This window comes from Salmo salar, chromosome ssa09 (genome assembly GCF_905237065.1).
Source record: "Salmo salar chromosome ssa09, Ssal_v3.1, whole genome shotgun sequence".
NCBI lineage: Eukaryota > Metazoa > Chordata > Actinopteri > Salmoniformes > Salmonidae > Salmo > Salmo salar.
The window spans coordinates 61,472,272-61,492,818 of record NC_059450.1 but is presented as its reverse complement, the minus strand read 5'-3'; the positions used below and the strand labels follow the sequence as shown (position 1 = coordinate 61,492,818).

The 20,547-nt window shown below is 40.8% G+C and overlaps 1 protein-coding gene across 9 annotated transcripts in view; it reads left to right on the top strand.

Moving 5' to 3' along the window:
- Positions 1 to 20,547, top strand: part of LOC106611581 (teneurin-3) — a 228,084-nt gene that overhangs the window by 132,008 nt on the left and 75,529 nt on the right. For 8 of the 9 annotated variants that reach the window (XM_014211947.2, XM_014211944.2, XM_014211943.2 and 5 more), the window contains 4 exons: positions 1,290 to 1,528; positions 7,069 to 7,194; positions 10,026 to 10,240; positions 14,616 to 14,826. In XM_014211947.2, coding sequence (XP_014067422.2) covers positions 1,290 to 1,528; positions 7,069 to 7,194; positions 10,026 to 10,240; positions 14,616 to 14,826 — 791 coding nt within the window. The remainder of the gene's footprint in view (positions 1 to 1,289; positions 1,529 to 7,068; positions 7,195 to 10,025; positions 10,241 to 14,615; positions 14,827 to 20,547) is intronic. The other variant, XM_014211945.2, reaches the window with a different exon arrangement.

Below are 20,547 nucleotides of genomic sequence, written 5' to 3'. Positions count from 1 at the left end.
ATAGTAATGTGCTTCATTGCTTACGCTCCTTCTAATCGATTACGTATGGTCATCCAGTGTGTATAGCCGCAGACATTTATACCGCCACTCTGTTTGGTAATCATTTCCAAAAACATTTCCTCTGAGCCACCACTGTTTGCACGCAGTCTGCTATCCTACTCTATGTATGTCCACCAGACTGGTATTCAGAACACAACAGTGCTTTATATTCTGCAGATGAGTAGTGGGACCTGATATGCAATAATCCATTTAGTGTGAACTAACCTTTTGTATTGGCTATTTTATTCAATATCAATGTGAAATGGCACCATTTGTTGCATTCTCATAGCCAAGCAGCAAGTAAATAGGCCCCAGTATTCACGGTATGCTCAAATCAATATCACGGCACAAATCAGAAATAAGTATGCCGCCCACCCCTTTTTCTGACCAATCAGTGACTTGAATCCATTAACCTGTGAGAAAAGAAAAATTGACATATTCCAGATCCCTAAACTCATAATACACATGAATATGCTTTACCTCCAACTTTTCAAACAAGCTGCTGAATCCACCATACAGTCTGTGCCAGATCTGTGAATACCCCTGTTTGAATACCACACATCATTCTGAGTGACATACTGTAGCTTTATAAATCATTTAGCAGATGCTTTTAGCAAAAGTGACTTACAGAACTGTCAATGTTGTGAATATAGTGACACATTTTGTGGAGTGGCGGTAAGGATGGCATTATAACCTCATGGCTCTGTTTATCGAACCCAAAATCACACCAACAGATTAGTGGCACAACAGGAAGATTCTTACCAACAGTTAGTGGAGGGCCGGACGATGTGATAGCTAGAGAGGCATCAAGGCATAATTTGCCAATTTCAGAGATTTTCACGTGGGTTTAAAAAGTTAATAGACAAAGCCAGGGTAGTGCTTGTGATTAAAACCCTTTAATTACCCATAATGGCCTTTCGTACATGATACTGACATGTCCATGTTTTCTCTTACAAAAGAGATGTCCTTTTAATGAGATTAGCCTGAATAAATAGTTTGCTATTCTGTGACTCAGTTGGTAGAGCATTGTACTTACAATGCCAGGGTTGTGGGTTCAATTCCTGTTGGGGCCACATATGAAAAACATTTGCACGGATGACTAAGACCCTTTGTTTCATAGTGTCTGCTAAATGGCATGTATTTTATATTAAATAAATGTTAAATAGGAATTCATAACCAAATATATATATTTTTTCTGTCTTCATCATTATCTAATATTCATGTATACATTTTCTGTTTTGTTTCCCCAGACACTTCCTCTTTAAAACGGGCACAGGAACAACCCCTTTCTTTAGCACACCAACCCCAGGTTACACCATGGCAACAGGGGCAGTGTACTCCACACCGGCACGCCCCCTACCCAGAAACACCCTCTCTAGAGGGGCTTTCAAGTTAAAAAAATCGCCCAAGCACTGTTCCTGGAGGTGCACCGCCCTGAGTGCAGTGGGCGTGGCTGTCCTGCTGTCAATCATCCTCTGCTATTGTATAGGTAACTATAGCCCCTCCTTATTGACATTGTTGAATTAGTCCGTAGTTAACCATGACCCTTCCTGCTTGCACTGTACTCTGTTTATATTGTGTATTATGTAGTATAGATAGCTGTAGGTCTACCCCCCCCCCCCAAAAAAAAGACAAGCTAAGTATAGAAAAGAGCATAATAGCAATCATCCCTACATACATGGACAACTATGGGTACTACAACTATTTTCAAAGGCCTTTCAAAGATATTATACTTACAAATATAAATGGCTTGCCATTCAACCTTAGTGGTGAAACAGCCTTCAGTTCTCAGGAGAGACTTCCTGATAGACAAGTTGACTTGACTGAATGGCTTTGAGTCAGCTCAATCAGCATTGACTGACGACTTTATAAGCTGTGCTAAAAGTGGATCTTCTCATTGGTAAGATAATTGGTAAGATAATGCTCTTTCAGCATTACCTTGCATTATCTTGCTGAGCAGATATTGCAGACTTTAGGATATTATTCCACCAGTCGTCGTATGTCAGTCGGATACAGAGACATGTCCCGATGACACTGTCGTGTTTGAATCTGTCACATCATGGCAGTTCCACTGACAAGGGCTCTGCATCATCCTGCTATTCTGATAAAACACCCACAGTGTGGCATCACTGACAGCAGGTTAGCGTTTTTTGTCATGAATCTTGTTCTGGGGGCAGCTCTGCAGAGTGGTCACTAGCTAGCACAGCCACAAAGTCATTAAAACAAATTTTAAATGTAACCTTAACCAGACTGCTAACCTTAATGCCTAACCCTAAACTTAAATTAAGAAGAAAAAGCTTTTTTTTCATGCATTTTTACAATATAGCCAATTTTGACTTTGCAGCTAGCCTATCTAAGGGGAAATCGCTCAGTTCTGCCTCCATGACAAGACTCATGACAATAAACGTCAACCTGCTCACTGACATGACCCAGTCCTATCCATTGGAGCCCTGAAAGACAGACAGTTTAAATTCACCTCGACACCCTACAATAACACTGTCTAGAGAACAACACACCCAGCACCCTACTGACAACATTAGTTTATCACAAGGTTGTCACTTGTCATGACTGACCTTCTCACAACCTATTTGCAACATTGTGACAACGTCATCTGTTGATGTGGAATAACCCCGAAAACAAGTGAACTATCCTAAGAACTTGAAAGCCTTCATCTCCAAAGTGTTTTGAGAAGAAGTGAGGGAGGGGATGCGAGGAATCGAGAGCTGTAAGACTTTCTGGTGAAACAAATGTCTTTCAGGAAGTGCTTTCATCTCTTTCATTAGCGAACCATTTTCCCCTATACGACATAATTCCCTCTCAGAATGGGCTTTGCCAGGTTTTTACAGCATGCATCAAAGATGACTTCTCACTAACCTTTAGCGGCTTGACCATAGCGATAAAACAGGTGGAGATTTATCTGTCCTAACTGTCTTCCTGAGTGATACACACTCTTAATCTTGGTCTGTGTGACTTTCTCCTGAACTGCCATAAGATTCATATGGTGCTGAAGGGAGGACAGGATGACATGCTCGTATAGAGAGAAATAGGTCTGTGTAGAAATGATGCAATGGAGAAGACCGGGGAGAGTGCTCTCCATAGCAGAGGGCCATAAAAGTACATTATCCCTTTATGATCTGGACCCTGTTTTTTTTGTGATTCATGTTTTTATCGTGCTCTATCATAACTTGCATGTGATTTTACTGTGTGTGTTTTGTGGGTTGTATTGTTTCTGGATTCCGCTTATACGGCTTATGAGTGCGCCGATGGCTTAAGGGTGTGTTTGCGTTCGTGTGTGCCTGTGAGTGCATGAGTGTGTTTGCCAAGTGGGAGTTCCTATTGGTGTGAGTGTGGGAGTTCAACAGATATAGGCTTTCTTTGCCACTTGCCTCAGGTTGAGTTTTTCACCTTCCTCTCTTTCATCTGCAGCCAAAACACCTGCCAGGTGCAATGTCTTAAATAGCTTCAATATACACTCATATACTTTGCCTCTGCCAGCCCCCAGATAAGAAACACAGTCCCACACATACAGAACATACAAGGAAACTCTCATGAGCTCTTACATGCACTCTCACATGGTCTCTTTCTCTCTCGCACTCTCTATCTCTCGCTCTCTCTTTCACTCTCTCTCTCTAACACACACGCACGCACGCACGCACACACACACGCGCACACACACACACACACACACACACACACACACACACACACACACACACACACACACACACACACACACACACACACACATTAGCAAGTCAAGTCAGTAAACAAAAAACAACTATACTGAATAAAATATAAATGCAAGATGTAAAGTGTTGGTCCCATTTTAAATGAGCTGAAATAAGAGATCCTAGAAATGTTCCATATGCACAAAAAGTGTATTCTCAAATTTAGTGCACACATTTTTGAGTGAGCATTTCAGCCTTTGTCAAGATAATCCATCCAGCTGACAGGTGTGGCATATCAAGAAGGTGATTAAACAGCATGATCATTACGCAGGTGCATCTTGTGCTGGGGGACAATAAAAGGCCACTCTAAAATGTGCCGTTTTGTCACACAACGCAATGCCACAGATGTCTCAAGTTTTGTGGCTGTGTGCAAGTGTCATGATGACTGCAGAAATGTCCACCAGAGCTGTTGCCAGAGAATTCAATGTTAATTTCTCTACCATAAGCTAACGCCAACATTGTTGTAAAGAATTTGGCAGTGCCTCCCACTGGCCTCACAACTGCAGACCACATGTAACCACTCCAGCCCAGGACCTCCACATCTGGCTTCTTCCCCTGCAGGATTGTCTGAGGGGAGGGGGGGGGGTGAGGAGTATTTCTGTCAGTAATAAAGCGCTTTTGTGGGGAAAAAGTCATTCTGATTGGCAGTGCCTGGCTCCCCATTGAGTGGGCTTGACACCCAGGCCCACCAATGGCTGCCCAGTCATGTGAAATCCATAGATTAGGGCCTAATGAATGACTGATTTCCTTATATGAACTGTAACGCAGCAACTTCTTTGAAATTGTTGCATTTATATTTTTGTTCAGTATGACTGACACCAGGCTGCATCCATATGCATCCATCTAATTTCTCCCAACTTTTCAAAAATGTGATCCCATTCTGCATTCTCTCTGATTCCGCTGCATTGTTTCTCCTTGCGAGTTAGCTATGTATTTTCTGCAGTTAAGACCCTATACCCTCTAGCCCTGCAAGGAGTGTGTTTTGAAAAAAGTTTTGATTCAGATCAAACCACTCAGAAATCCGAAACGGTGGAGTTTGGCCTCCTCAGCACGGCTCCACAGCTGACAATCTTTGAAGGAGTCTCACCCTCTCACTGTGTTCATAGAAGACCAAGTCTCCCCAAACAACAAGACACAGCTTGATAGCATCTTATTCAGAGACAGGGGTTGGAGGAATAAAATTGCATTTGGTTGGTTACGCAATACTAGACTAGCTTAAAACCTCTTTGGGCTAGGGGACAGTATTTTCACGGCCGGATAAAAAACATACCCGATTTAAACTGGTACCTACTCTTACCCAGAAATGAGAATATGCATATGATTAGATTAGATTTGGATAGAAAACACTCTGAAGCTTCTAAAACTGTTTGAATGGTGTCTGTGAGTATAACAGAACTCATATGGCAGGCAAAAAACTGAGGAGATTCCAAGCAGGAAGTGGCCTGTCTGCGAATATTTAGTCCTTCTGTTGCATCTCTATCGAATCTACAGTATCTTAGCTGTTACGTGACACTTTCTAAGGCTTACATTGACTCTCTAAAGCCTTCAGAAAGCGGATTGAGGTGTCTCCTGTCTCTGGGCAAAGTACAGGAGCAGAGTTTGTCAGTGGTCTGCCTTGTGACTAAGAGATGGGAGATGCGCATTCACGAGACCTCGCCATTTTTTCTTTTCCCTCTTTGAATGAATACAACATTGTCCGGTTGGAATATTATCGCTTTTTTACGAGAAAAGTACCATAAAAATAGATTTTAAACAGCGTTTGACATGCTTCTAAGTACGGTAATGGAACATTTAGAATTGTTTTGTCTCGATATGCGCTCGCGCGTTACCCTTTGGATAGTGCTCTGAATGCACGAACAAAACGGAGGTATTTGCACATAACTATGGATTATTTGGAACAAAAACAACATTTGTTGTGGAAGTAGCAGTCCTGGGAGTGCATTCTGACGAAGAACAGCAAAGGTAATCCAATTTTTCTAATACTAATTCTGAGTTTAGTGAGCCCCGAATTTGGCGGGTGTCAAAATAGCTCGCCCTGACGGCTGAGCTATGTACTCAGAATATTGCAAAATGTGCTTTTGCCGAAAAGCTATTTTAAAATCGGACATAGCGATTGCTTAAAGGAGTTCTGTATCTATAATTCTTAAAATAATTGTAATGTATTTTGTCAACATTTATCATGAGTAATTTAGTAAATTCACCGGAAGTTTTCGGTGGGAATACGATTTCTGAACATCACATGCTAATGTAAAAAGCAGTTTTTTGATATAAATATGAACTTGATTGAACAAAACATGCATGTATTGTATGACATAATGTCCTAGGAGTGTCATCTGATGAAGATCATCAGAGGTTAGTGATGCATTTAGCTGTGTTTTGGGTTTTTGTGACATATATGCTTGCTTTGAAAATGGCTGTGTGATTATTTGTGTCTATGTACTCTCCTAACATAATCTAATGTTTTGCTTTCGCTGTAAAGCCTTTTTGAAATCGGACAATGTGGTTGCATTAACGAGAGTCTTATCTTTAAAATGGTGTAAAATAGTTGATTGTTTGAAAAAATGGAATTGTGATATTTTTGTGGATTTGTATTTCGCGCCCTGCGATGCCATTGGCTGTTGGCGAGGGGTTCCGCAGGCGGAACGGGGTTCCGCTGGCGGAACGTCTGTCCTCAACAGGTTAACTAGATAGTTTGAGGCTCGAAGACACTTTTACTCTCTGATACACAAACACACATAGAAACAATTCGGTTTTCAGATTTTTTTGTTGTTGATTTAGGGGTGTCCTTGTATTGCTTGTTTTTGAATTGCTTGCTTTTTATTAGAGGCGTTGAGGAGTAGACCCTCATCTGCCTCCTCCTGTATGTTTGGTGACAAATGTTTGGGTTTTTAAGTACAACGTCCCACTGTGCTCTTTGATGCAGTGCTGTTTGTGTCCCGACACTCTAGTGTGCCTAAAGAGGCACAGCAGTGTTCCTCCTCTCCTCAGTATTGATTGTGCTTGCTGTGTCTGGGCCCTGTAGAGTTTTACAGTAGAGCACTTAGCCTACATGGGGAACACCCATAGTAAGCTAACCTAGTACAAAATAATTCCCACTCTTTAGTATTTCTTAGACATTGAAGATGTAGGGCCACATATAGAAGGATTTAATGCAGAGGGGACAAGGTCACCCCAGGTCACAAAATTATGTCTTGTCTGATCTCTTTTTCCTGGAAATGCTGTCCAGCAAGTGTTGTGTCTTAGCGATTTGATTTGGTTTGCCCTAACCCTAGTATACTCCACTGTTTTGTTCACATTACAGCAATGCACTTTTTCGGCCTCAACTGGCAACTTCAAGAAACAGAAAACCAACCCACATTTGAGAATGGAGGGGTGAAGACTTTGCCCACTCAACCAAACATACTGACACCACTCTCAGCTGACTATGGTAAGGACCTTAGCTAAACCTATTCAGATAGCCCTTTACCTAAATATTTAGCATACATTTGAGGAAGGAACACAACATATTTCTAAGTTTCTGAATGTGTTTGTAGCCCTAAATTGCACTGGGTGCTTGTTTGTTTGTTCATCCGGCTTGCTAATGTGATGCATTTGGCTCAGCACAAAAATGGTCCCAAAAGCAGCCTTGCCTATACTGTAGATACCTTCTGAATTGTCCAGACAGCTTTGCACAACCTAATCATTATACTGTACCCCATTCAGCCTTTACCAGTAGAGGTAATTTTGTATGCGATGTCTGCCACGTGTGCCACCTTCCTTCCCCTTTACAGCAAAAGGCCACTGACTTAATCTTTGCACATTATTAGGTATTTAAGATGCACTGCCATGATGGTATTCATTGGGTTTGAGGAGGCAGGTGAAAGCTTAGTGTGATTTAAACTGGTCTAGATTTAAAACCTTGTTAGTAGTGCTAATGAAGATAGCAGGAGGCTCGTTTTGGGACTGTTTAAAGGCAATCGATAGCAGGCCATTTTCTCAGGCCATTTTCTCTCTGGAGGCAAACGTGTCTCTGTATGTCTTCATTTTGGCGCCATTTTGGCGCCAAGTGACAGGAAAGGCCCTCATGCAAAAAACACCCACACAAACAAAGATAGAAAACACCCACATTAACGACCTTCACAGGTATTAATGGAGCACCTAAATCACAAATGGACCACTCTTGGTTTTTATGGTCTTTATTTTAAACTGTGAAGTGGGAAGCTGACATAACTTCATAGACGGATTCATACCAAGAATTTTGGATTAATATTGTCTGTTATAATCTAAACTCCGGAGGGCCATTGTGAGAAAAATGTAAATAATTTTTATTTACATTTAATTTCAGTAGTCCTGCTTTAGTTCCACTCACATGTTTATTCTAAGTGGTTTTTGAAATAATTATCAGGAAACAGATTTTAACATTAATGCTTTGATCATGACATCACTGTACACGGAAGTAGGGTATTTAACTTTTCATTTGAGAAAAAGTCAAATCATTTTTTTTTCATCACATGCTTCGTAGGTGTGGACTAACAGTGAAATGCTTACTTCCAAACAATGCAGAGAGAAAAAGAATAGAGAAATAATAGAAAAGTAAATAATAGATGCAGTAATAATAGATACACAATGAGTCATGATAACTTGGCTATATACAAGAGGTACCAGTACAGAGTTGATGTGGAGGGTACAAGTTAATTGAGGTAGAGACTATATCACAGGAGGTTGGTGGTACCTTAATTGGGGAGGACGGGCTCGTGGTAATGACTGGAACGGAATAAGTGGTATGGTATCAAAAACATCAAACAGATGGTTTCCATGTGTTTGATGCCATTATATTTGCTCCGTTCCAGCCATTATTATGAGCCGTCCTCCCCTCAGCAGCCTCCACTGTACTGTATGTACATATAACTAGGGAAAAAGTGACAGATAGTGAACAGTAGCAGCAGCGTATGTGATGAGTCAAGAAAGTGAGTGCAAAAAGGGTCAATAGTCCGGGTAGCTATTTGGTTAACTATTTAACTATTTAGCCGCGTAATGGCTTGGGGTTAGAAGCTGTTCGTGGTCCTGTTGGTTCCAGACTTGGTGCATCAGTACCGCTTGCCATGCGGTAGCAGAGAGAACAGTCTATGACTTGGGTGGCTGGAGTCTTTGACAATTTTTGGGCCCTTCCTGTGGCACCGCCTGAAATAGAGATCCACATCATATTATGCATGATTTTACTTGGGAACAGATTTCCAAAATTAAGGTCACTTGGAGCTGATTTCCTGGTGTTTTTACAGTGCTTTATGTCTAACAAAATACCCCAAAAAAGGGGAACCCTGTTATAGGCTGTCTCATTGTCGTTTGTGATCAGGCCTACCGCCGTCGTGTCGTCGGCAAATGTATGTTTGATCGTAACTCAGGCAGAGTCATGTTTAAGTGGGTGTCTTTGCAGCTACATTAACCTTTTAAAAGCACCTCCCCGTCCTTTTGATGTATTGTTACAGTACTGTATCAGGTAGTGTATCAGCTATTACATTTAGATCCTAAACATTAGTGAATCACCAGTACCACAAAAAAGAAAGGGAAACAGATGGTGGAACGATCTGTTCCAGTCTCATAATGGTGCAACCAGCTAGGGTCTATTTGAGTGGGAATAAAGAAGTTTGTACAGCATAATCAACTGAATTTGTACCAGGAAGTAGAAATATCTGTAACTGCTTAATTAAGCTCACTTGTATTTCTATGTTGGACTGTGCCTCACCTAATGAGCAGGACTCATATCATGAGGGCCAGCGATATAGACTGTGAGCCATGTGTCTGTATCATATCAAATCAAGCTTTATTTATACAGCACATTTCAGACATGGAATGCAATGCGATGTGCGTCACAGGAAAAAAAAAATAAAAATAAAACAGAAATATTTATTACACAACAAACATAAGAGGATGAAAAACAACAGAAAAACAAGAGAAACTGAACAACTAGCACCAAAGGAAAAGCAAGGCTGAAAAGGTGTGTTTTTAAGATCTCTTTTAAATATGTCCACAGTTTTGGCCTCCCTCAGATTGTCTGGCAGGCTATTCCAGAGGCTGGGGCATAATGACTAAAGGCTGCTTCTCCATCATTTTATTTCAATCAAGGTGATATTGAAAATGTTATCATTTTACCAAAAATGGGTTCACAGAACACAAGAACAGATGTTTGTAAAACTGTAACTGGGGTTTCAGAGAGCTTGTATAGGTATAGTTTTCGAATATGGTGATGAACGATAAGTGCTCTCTCTTTCTCCCTTCCAGGCAGGAATGGTGCAGCCCATCAGGAAAACAGCTCCGTTGACACCGGGCAAGTGGAAGTGGGCAGGAGGGTCAGTCAGGGAATACCGCCAGGGGTGTTCTGGCGCTCTCGGCTGGCTATGGAACATCCACGCTTCCTCAAGTTCAACATCTCTGTTCAGAAGAATGCACTGGTTGGGGTCTACGGGAGGAAGGGTCTCCCACCATCTCACACACAGGTAAATGCTACATCTGTTGAGTAGGGTGTAAAAATCTGACTATGAATTTTGCAAAATGACAAACAAATCCACTGCCATGCTTAGAATATTCCCCTTTTCAGTTTTATCTTCACAAAGTAAAGTGTTTGAAGTGTCCCAAGGCAAAGTTTTATTTGTAGCACTGTTCATCAACTGAATGACCAGATTCTAATCCTTGAGCGGATGGTCGGGGGGCAGGAACATAATTACAAATAATTTGTAGACTGCAAATTTACCGCAAGAAGCCCAAACATATATAATGTCAATATCGGGTGTATGAGAGGCAAAGTCAGGTGCAGGAGAGAAGCGAAATGTAACCAAGTGCACTTTATTGTAGTTCCAAAATACGAGAGCACTACATAAATCAAAATGCGCTCAAAACCACGGAACATAACCAAAGTAAAGCGCATAAATCAAACACCACAAAAACATGAAACAATTACACACAAAACATGATGGGAAACAGAGGGCTAAATACAAGTAGATTGATTGGGGAAATGATAACCAGGTGTGTATGGAAACAAGACAAACGGATAATAGAAAAATGGAGCGCCGATGGCTAGAAAACCAGTGACGTCGATTGCCGAATGCTGCCCGAACAAGGAAAGGAGCCGACTTCGGCGGAAGTTGTGACAACTAAAGCATAATAATTTCAAACCTTGCTTACGTTTGTATACAATCACATCGTATTATGTATGGTAATAGTTGGGAACAGATTTACAAAATTAAAATCAATTGGAGCTCATTTACTGGTATTTTATGTCCAACAATTAAAATTATATATATACATACAGTACATATATTTCTTTTTTTGCTCAGAGTTCCCCAAATGGCTCGCTGGCTGCCAGTTGGGGAACCCTGACTTAAAGGGTTGTGACCAAGCAGTGGCTATTTTCCACTTTGCTCTAGAGCAAAAGCTTTCAACTTCACCTTTTTGACATTCTCTGACTTGACTTATTGAAGAAGAGCCTCTTTCAGTCGGGCCACTATCAAAAGAAAAAGAAAGTTCAAAACAAATTACAACAGGAAAGAAGGGATTACAAGATGAAAGAAGGAAGGAACCCAACAAAATCAAAGACAACAAACAGAGTCCTAAAGAAAGAAGCCTCCTTTTATGTCCAAGGCGATTGCTGTGCAGGAAACTGTCAATGCCTAGACACAAAGTCCACCACCACTGCCTTAGAAACGGAAAGTTAAATTGCCAGGGAGATAAATCGATGTGTTTACTTAACTGAGCATGAAAGACCCCAATGAGAGATATTGACCGTTGGTTACATTTACAGCCTGAGGAGAGGAAGAACTTTAAAGTGCATCACCTACCCCTCAAAAGAAAATAAAAAAAACTATTGATTTGTTATTGAGCGTCTTACTCTGCATGAATTATCAATTGTTTAAAACGATGTTTTTTTGAAGAAATTATCAACACTAGTTTGAATTCCCAAGTACTAGCTAATCATTTTTAACAATATTTTTTAGGGGGTAGATCAGCTTTAATATTGCAGATAGATTGTAGCTTCCATCAGTGTAATTGTCTGCATCATTTCCAATCCCCCATATATTTTTTGTAAATATATACAGTACCAGTCAAAGGTTTGGACACACCTACTCATTCAAGGTTTTTCTTTATTTTTGCTATTTCCTACATTGTAGAATAATAGTGAAGACATCAACACTATGAAATAACACATATGGAATCATGTAGTAATCAAAAAAGTGTAGATGAGATGGACCGCAGAGTGAATGAAAAGCAGCCAACAAGTGCTCAGCATATGTGGGAACTCCTTCAAGACTGTTGGAAAGGCATTCCAGGTGAAGCTGGTTGAGAGAATGCCAAGAGTGTGCAAAGCTGTCATTAAGGCAAAGGGTGGCTACTTTGAAGAATCTCAAATATAAAATATATTTTGATTTGGTTTAACACTTTTTTGGTTTCTACATATTTCCATTTGTGTTATTTCATAGTTTTGATGTCTTCGCTATTATTCTACAATGTAGAAAATAGTAAAAATAAAGATAAACCGTTGAATGAGTAGATGTGTCCAAACTTTCGACTGGTACTAATATATATATATATATATAATTATACATTCTTTGTATATATAGAGTGCCTTACAAAAGTATTCATCCCCCTTGGCATTTGTACTATTTTGTTGCATTACAACCTGTAATTTAAATGGATTTTTATCTGGATTTCATGTAATGGACATACACAAAATAGTCCAGATTGGTGAAGTGAAATTTAAAAAAGAATTTTCATAAAATACCAAAATAATTAAAAACGGAAAAGTGGTGCGTGCATCTGTATTCACCCCCTTTGCCATGAAGCCCCTAAATAAGATCTGGTGCAAATAATTACCTTCAGAAGTCACATAATTTGTTAAATAAAGTCCACCTGTGTGCAATCTAAGTGACACATGATCTGTCACATAATCTCAGTATATATACACCTGTTCTGAAAGGCCCCAGTGTCTGCAACACCACTAAGCAAGGGGCACCACCAAGCAAGCGGCACCATGAAGACCAAGGAGCTCTCCAAACAGGTCAGGGACAACGTTGTGGAGAAGTACAGATCAGGGTTGGGTTAGAAAATAATATCTGAAACTTGGAACTATGGAAGAAGGTACTCTGGTCAGATGAGACTAAAATGTAGCTTTATGGCCATCAAGAAAACACTATGTCTGGCGCAAACCCAACTCATCTCATTACACCGAGAACACCATCCCCACAGTGAAGCATGGTAGTGTCAGTATCATGCTGTGGGGATGTTTTTCATCGGCAGGGACTGGGAAACTGGTCAGAATTGAAGGAATGATGGATGGTATATGGCACAGCTGTCAATGTTTGTTGTCCTTAAATGAAGCTGGTATACGTTTCTATTCATCACAATTTTCTTTAACCAATTTTGGTCTTAAATGCAGGGCTGACAGACAAGTTTCTTACTTTTTTCCCCCTTCTACTTGCCTCTTCCATTTTTGCGGTAATGCTGCAATTAGTTGGTTGTAATTTTTGGTAGAGCAGACATTTCCATATATTTTTGTTTGCTGCATGTGTGACATAACTCCACCAGTCCTATTTATGATGTTATTTACAAAGATTATAACTGTTTTAAACATTTATTTTTCAATAATATTATATTTCAGTTTAACCACAATTTTTGTTGTGTTACATGTTCTGTCTTTTCTGGTGGATTAAACTGAAATTGCAACCAACTTCCTGTATCTTGTTTTAAAAATAGCGATATTTTGGAGATTATTTCCTTTTCAAATAACCAAAAGTTATCTGAATAAATGAAAAAAGGCGATTCTTGAACAAGGGGTGAGACATTTTTACTATTCTGCTTGAGAACCAGTTTGGATGTAAGTATAACTTTTGTATGACTGAAGCCTTTAGTGAGAAGTCTAATGCTTTAATATTTAGTAGACACAAAGTCCACCACCACTACCTTAGAAACGGTCTGTTAAATTGCCAGGGAGAAAAATCGATGTGTTTACTTAACTGAGCATGAAAGACCCCAATGAGAGATATTGACCGTTGGTTGCATTCACAGCCTGAGTAGAGGAATAACTTTAAAGTCACCTACCCCTCAAAAAAAGAATAATAACTACATTTGTTATTGTTTTACTCTGCATGATTCATCAATTGTCTAAAACTAGGTTTTGTGAAGAAATGATCAACAATATTTTGAATTCCCAAGTACTAGCTAATAATTATTTTGTGGTTCATTTGGTGGCCAAGCTAGGCTTGGCTTCTTGTCCATTATTATTTGCTCCTATTGTTAGATTGAGAATGAGCCTTTGCCAAGGAAACAATATGTACACACTGATCTGGGAGTAAAGGAATGTTTGGGTTTTGGACTTTTCTTACTTGGCCCCCTGGCCACCAACACAAAATTGCCTACATCAGCAGGGTAATATCTCTTATCTACCCCTCAGCTCCTCTCAAAAGGGTTTAAACCACTGAGTGTTGACTTGGCTCACCCTTGCTTTAATGCTTTATTTCCTATCCGTACTGAGTTAGTTGGAGAGTTGCTTTGTGTTGTGTCCGCTGCATGTCCCATTTCTGATACTAAATCCTTTTTTAATGTGCCTTTAACTTCTTTCAACACCCTGTTTTGTGTTTGTGTGACTGAAATACAGAATGACATACAGAATGAAAAGGATCATTCTTCTGGAAAATCTTTACTTCGACTCAATTCAATCATGGATAGCTCCTTTAATGTAAAATTATAATTTTTTTCAACAGATATTTTCCCTATATGCACCTGGAACTACAAAGAATGTCACGTCAGAATTTTCATAATCTTATGTCGAGTGACCAATGAATAAGTCCCAACTGACTTCTCTGCTCCACCTTTCTTCAGTATGACTTTGTGGAGCTGCTGGATGGCAGCAAACTCATCGCCAAAGAGAGGCGGGCTTCCACGGAGCCGGAAGCCAGAGGGCAGATGGAGCACCAGGTCAGCCTCCACCAAGCTGGCTTCATCCAGTACCTGGATTCTGGGGTGTGGCATCTGGCCTTCTACAATGATGGGAAGAGCCCGGAGACAGTATCATACAACACCATCATCCTTGGTAAGGGCCACCCCTGTAGAAATGGGTGAGGAGGGCACTGTAGATTTGTGTTAAGGTACTTATTGAAGATTATTTTTCCCCAAGTTACTGTGTGAACTTTCCTCCTTAGAGAATGACTGGATAGTTGCCACTGGCAGGCCAGATTACCACATACATACACTAATCAAGAATTTAAACTACATCTACAGACTATATGGTGCAAGCATAATTTGTTGATTGGGCTGTGTGAATTGTCTTATGCATATTTTATGCCTTTGCATAGAATGAACATCACTATCCCTTAGGACAGCCTTCTCATTGTTGTGCTTGCTCAGGAATTGTGCTGTGGGAAAAGAGAAAACGGGCTGAGTTTTGCCTTGGGGAATTCCGTCAATCTGTTTCTTAAGATATGGAGTTATCGATATCCAATGTCAAAATTGCCAGAATCTGTTGAAACCAGGGTTTGGAAACAAAATTATTTTCCAATCATTTCGTACTAAATAGAACCATTATTTTTCTTGTTCCGATCTGCAAAATAAAGTTCTGGACTGGATCGAACCCGCCAAAAATAACGGTTTATATCGTTCCTTCTGTTCCTTTTTAAGGATCTAAAATAGATGTCTTCTTTTCTTTAGCTCGACATTAAATTACTTCACCAATCAGTGCAGATAGAGCTGCTTGCTATGGAGCGGGCAAGCTATAATTGTTTAACTACATGCATTGGACAGACAAGTGTAGGGTGAGACATGTGACAAATTTTGCAGGTGGGGAGAGAGCGAGAGAAGGTGGTGGAGGAGGCTTGGCTTGTAACGCTGGGCATCTTGTTATGACATGCATTATTTGACCAGGGATGTTCTCTTGATAAGTGAGGGAATTGAACCATTTTCCTGTCCTCCTAAGCATTGAAAATATACAGAGTACTTTTGTGTGTCAGGGAAAATATATGGAGTAAAAAGTACATCATTTTCTTTTCGGAATGTAGTGAAGTAAAAGTAGTCCAAAATACACTGCTCAAAAAAATAAAGGGAACACTTAAACAACACAATGTAACTCCAAGTCAATCACACTTCTGTGAAATCAAACTGTCCACTTAGGAAGCAACACTGATTGACAATACATTTCACATGTTGTTGTGCAAATGGAATAGACATCAGGTGGAAATTATAGGCAATTAGCAAGACACCCCCAATAAAGGAGTGATTCTGCAGGTGGGGACCACAGACCACTTCTCAGTTCCTATGCTTCCTGGCTGATGTTTTGGTCACTTTTGAATGCTGGCGGTGCTTTCACTCTAGTGGTAGCATGAGACAGAGTCTACAACCCACACAAGTGGCTCAGGAAGTGCAGCTCATCCAGGATGGCACATCAATGCTAGCTGTGGCAAGAAGGTTTGCTGTGTCTGTCAGCGTAGTGTCCAGAGCATGGAGGCGCTACCAGGAGACAGGCCAGTACATCAGGAGACGTGGAGGAGGCCGTAGGAGGACAACAACCCAGCAGCATGACCGCTACCTCCGCCTTTGTGCAAGGAGGAGCAGGAGAAGCACTGCCAGAGCCCTGCAAAATGACCTCCAGCAGGCCACAAATGTGCATGTGTCTGCTCAAACGGTCAGAAACAGACTCCATGAGGGTGGTATGAGGGCCCGACGTCCACAGGTGGGGGTTGTGCTTACAGCCCAACACCGTGCAGGACGTTTGGCATTTGTCAGAGAACACCAAGATTGGCAAATTTGCCACTGGCGCCCTGTGCTCTTCACAGATGAAAGCAGGTTCACACTGAGCACGTGACAGACGTGACAGAGTCTGGAGACGCCGTGGAGAACGTTCTGCTGCCTGCAACATCCTCCAGCATGACCGGTTTGGTGGTGGGTCAGTCATGGTGTGGGGTGGCATTTCTTTGGGGGGCCGCACAGCCCTCCATGCGCTCGCCAGAGGTAGCCTGACTGCCATTAGGTACCGAGATGAGATCCTCAGACCCCTTGTGAGACCATATGCTGGTGCGGTTGGCCCTGGGTTCCTCCTAATGCAAGACAATGCTAGACCTCATGTGGCTGGAGTGTGTCAGCAGTTCCTGCAAGAGGAAGGCATTGATGCTATGGACTGGCCCGCCCGTTCCCCAGACCTGAATCCAATTGAGCACATCTGGGACATCATGTCTCGCTCCATCCACCAACGCCACGTTGCACCACAGACTGTCCAGGAGTTGGCGGATGCTTTAGTCCAGGTCTGGGAGGAGATCCCTCAGGAGACCATCCGCCACCTCATCAGGATCATGCCCAGGCGTTGTAGGGAGGTCATACAGGCATGCGAAGGCCACACACTACTGAGCCTCATATTGACTTGTTTTAAGGGCATTACATCAAAGTTGGATCAGCCTGTAGTGTGATTTTCCACTTTAATTTTGAGTGTGACTCCATATCCAGACCTCCATGGGTTGATAAATTGGATTTCCATTGATTATTTTTGTGTGATTTTGTTGTCAGCACATTCAACTATGTAAAGAAAAAAGTATTTAATAAGATTATTTCTTTCATTCAGATCTAGGATGTGTTGTTTAAGTGTTCCCTTTATTTTTTTGAGCAGTATATAAATAGTAAAGTACAGATACCTAAAAAAAAACGACTCAAGTATTTTTACTTAATTTCTATACACCACTGGTAATTGTATCTATTTTATCACACTTGATACTCGTAATTGGATTTACTTGTGATCGGGAAACACGAAAGTGCGCCTTAAGTGCCCGTAAAGCCTATACCTGGAGTGCGCATTACTGCGCTATTACTCAGATTGCATCTCAGAGCGCATCGTTATATTCCTTCACTCATTCACACACATTGTTCAAAGGTAAACGACCCCGACAGATGAAAATGCACATTAGGGCTATTTACTTATCAATGAAATAGGCTAGTAAAAACCCTAATGCATGGCTGGTTACTACTGCCGGCATTTTAGGCTAATTCGCTTGCCCCATATATTGTTTCACTTTCGAGAGAAGCACAACTTTTCTCTCCCGACACTTATCCTGCAACATTTGTGCAATCAAAATAAACTATTAACATTTGTAATTTTATTTTCGAATTATCTGTCGCTCGGTAAACATGCCTGGCCGAGTAGAAATAATAGCAAGAAGCATGAGCTTAGATCACAAGACGTCGTCAACAATTAAATAATTATACGGACAGACAAAGTAGGTCTACTAAACAACACCAAGTCGACAGACAAAAACAACCACATCGCCTATGTCTACAGAAAATAATTAGATTGAACAACAATGACTGGCTACGGATTCTGATTAATACATGATGTTTGGAGAAGGGGAGACTTGTGCCCTGAAACGAGTGACTGTGAGTGAGTGACTGTGAGCGAGCGATGTGAGGTGTGAGTGAGTGAGTGAGTGAGAAATCAGAGTGTGTCTGTCTGGGGATATGAGAGTAAACGGAGAGCGGCTTGTTCTAATACAATCGTTGCAGCAGGCTCAACCGATATAGTTTCGTTACAGACAGAAGAACTAGCCAATAGTTATTTGGAGCACACAACAAACAGATAATTGCCAAAATTACTTGTGTCATAATCATATTCGTAAAATTCTCCATATCCGTTACCCGTTTTATCTGAGTACTCGACACACTCCTACTAACAAGCTAGTGTGTGCAGAACGCCGCCCGAATTAAAATAAAAACACTTCTTACCTTTTTGTAGTTAATAAATCCAATGTGAAACGTGATAACTGTAGTATTATTAACTAGCATTGAAGAAGTGAATCCATTCTTCTCTAATTAAAAAATCTCTCTCACTAATTTCTGAATCACGCTTGTAACATCAGTGGGCTACAGTAGCCTATGATTCGGTGGGGCAGGTAGCCTTTTTTGTGGGACTGTAAAAAATATCTGGAACGTAAAATATGTTATTAACCGGTTCCCATGCTTTTAAAATAAAGGTTATGTTTCGGAACTGTATAGATCATGTTGGTTCCCGCTTCTGATTCCTGTTCAGATATTGTTTTTTAATGTCATTCTTTTCCGTTTCTCTGTCCCCTGAACCAGTTCCAACCCCTGGTTGAAACTGACATCCTGGTGGTGAACATCCAATACAAGTCTTCAAAAGCAATAAAAAACAAAACGTTTGTGTTAAGATGGCAATCTAAACGAGCCCCCAGCCTAGAGGGGGATCCCTTTATGAGTGCTGGTCTTTTGAACGAACGCAAGACGTGTCAGTGGATATGTCCGATTAACTCAGAGGATTTACTTGTAAACAGTTCAGAGATTCCGTTGATTGTGTGGGTATGATCAGTCATTCAAGTAAGATTTAACAAAGGAGAAAAAAAACGTGTCAAGGAATATAGAAATCCACTGTGTGATTTAAAATGTTTGAGATGGGTTGGGACCGAGATGGGCAACATGGCATGGGAGTAGTCAGGCTACAGCAAACAGGATATGGAAGCTCAAACCTTCATGGGACATGGGAGGATTTTAGGAATGGCATATCATGCTTGCAGATCAGAAATACACATACAGTTGAAGTCGGAAGTTTACATACACTTAGGTTGGAGTCATTAAAACTCTTTTTTTCAACCACTCCAAAAATGTCTTGTTAACAAACTATAGTTTTGGCAAGTCGGTTAGGACATCTACTTTGTGTATGACACAAGTAATTTTCCAACAATTGTTTACAGACAGATTATTTCACTTATACAGTTGAAGTCGGAAGTTTACATACACCTTAGCCAAATACATTTAAACTCAGTTTTTTACAATTCCTGACCTTTAATCCTCGTAAAAATCCACTGTCTTAGGTCAGTTAGGATCCCCACTTTATTTTAAGAATGTGAAAATGTCAGAATAATAGTAGAGAGAATGATTTATTACAAATTGTATTTCTTTCACCACATTCTCAGTGGGCCAGAACTTTACATACACTCAATTAGTATTTGGTAGCATTGCCGTTAAATTGTTTAACTTGGGTCAAATGTTTCGGGTAGCCTTCCACAAGCTTCCCACAATAAGTTGGGTGAATTTTGGCCCATTCCTCCTGACAGAGCTGGTGTAACTGAGTCAGGTTTGTAGGCCTCCTTGCATGCTTTTTCAGTTCTGCCCACAAATTTTCTATAGGATTGAGGTCAGGGATTTGTGATGGCCACTCCAATAACTTGACTTTGTTTTCCTTAAGCCATTTTGCCACAACTTTGGAAGTATGCTTGGGGTCATTGTCCATTTGGAAGACCCATTTGCGACCAAGCTTTAACTTCCTGACTGATGTCTTGAGATGTTGCTTCAATATATCCACATAATTTTCCTCCTAATGATGCCATCTATTTTGTGAAGTGCACCAGTACCTCCTGCAGCAAAGCACCCCCTCAACATGATGCTGCCACCCCCGTGCTTCACGGTTGGGATGGTGTTCTTCGGCTTGCAAGCGTCCCCCTTTTTCCTCCATAGCGATGGTCATTATGGCCAAACAGTTATATATTTTTTTTCATCAGTTGGCTGATTTCTTTTGCTTTTCCATTCATGTCAAGCAAAGAGGCACTGAGTTTGAAGGTCGGCCTTGAAATACATCCACAGGTACACCTCCAATTGACTCAAATGATGTCAATTAGCCTATCAGAAGCTTCTAAAGCCATGACATAATTTTCTGGAATTTTCCCAGCTGATTAAAGGCACAGTCAACTTAGTGTATGTAAACTTCTGACCCACTGGAATTGTTATACAGTGAATTAAGTGAAATTATCTGTCTGTAAACAATATT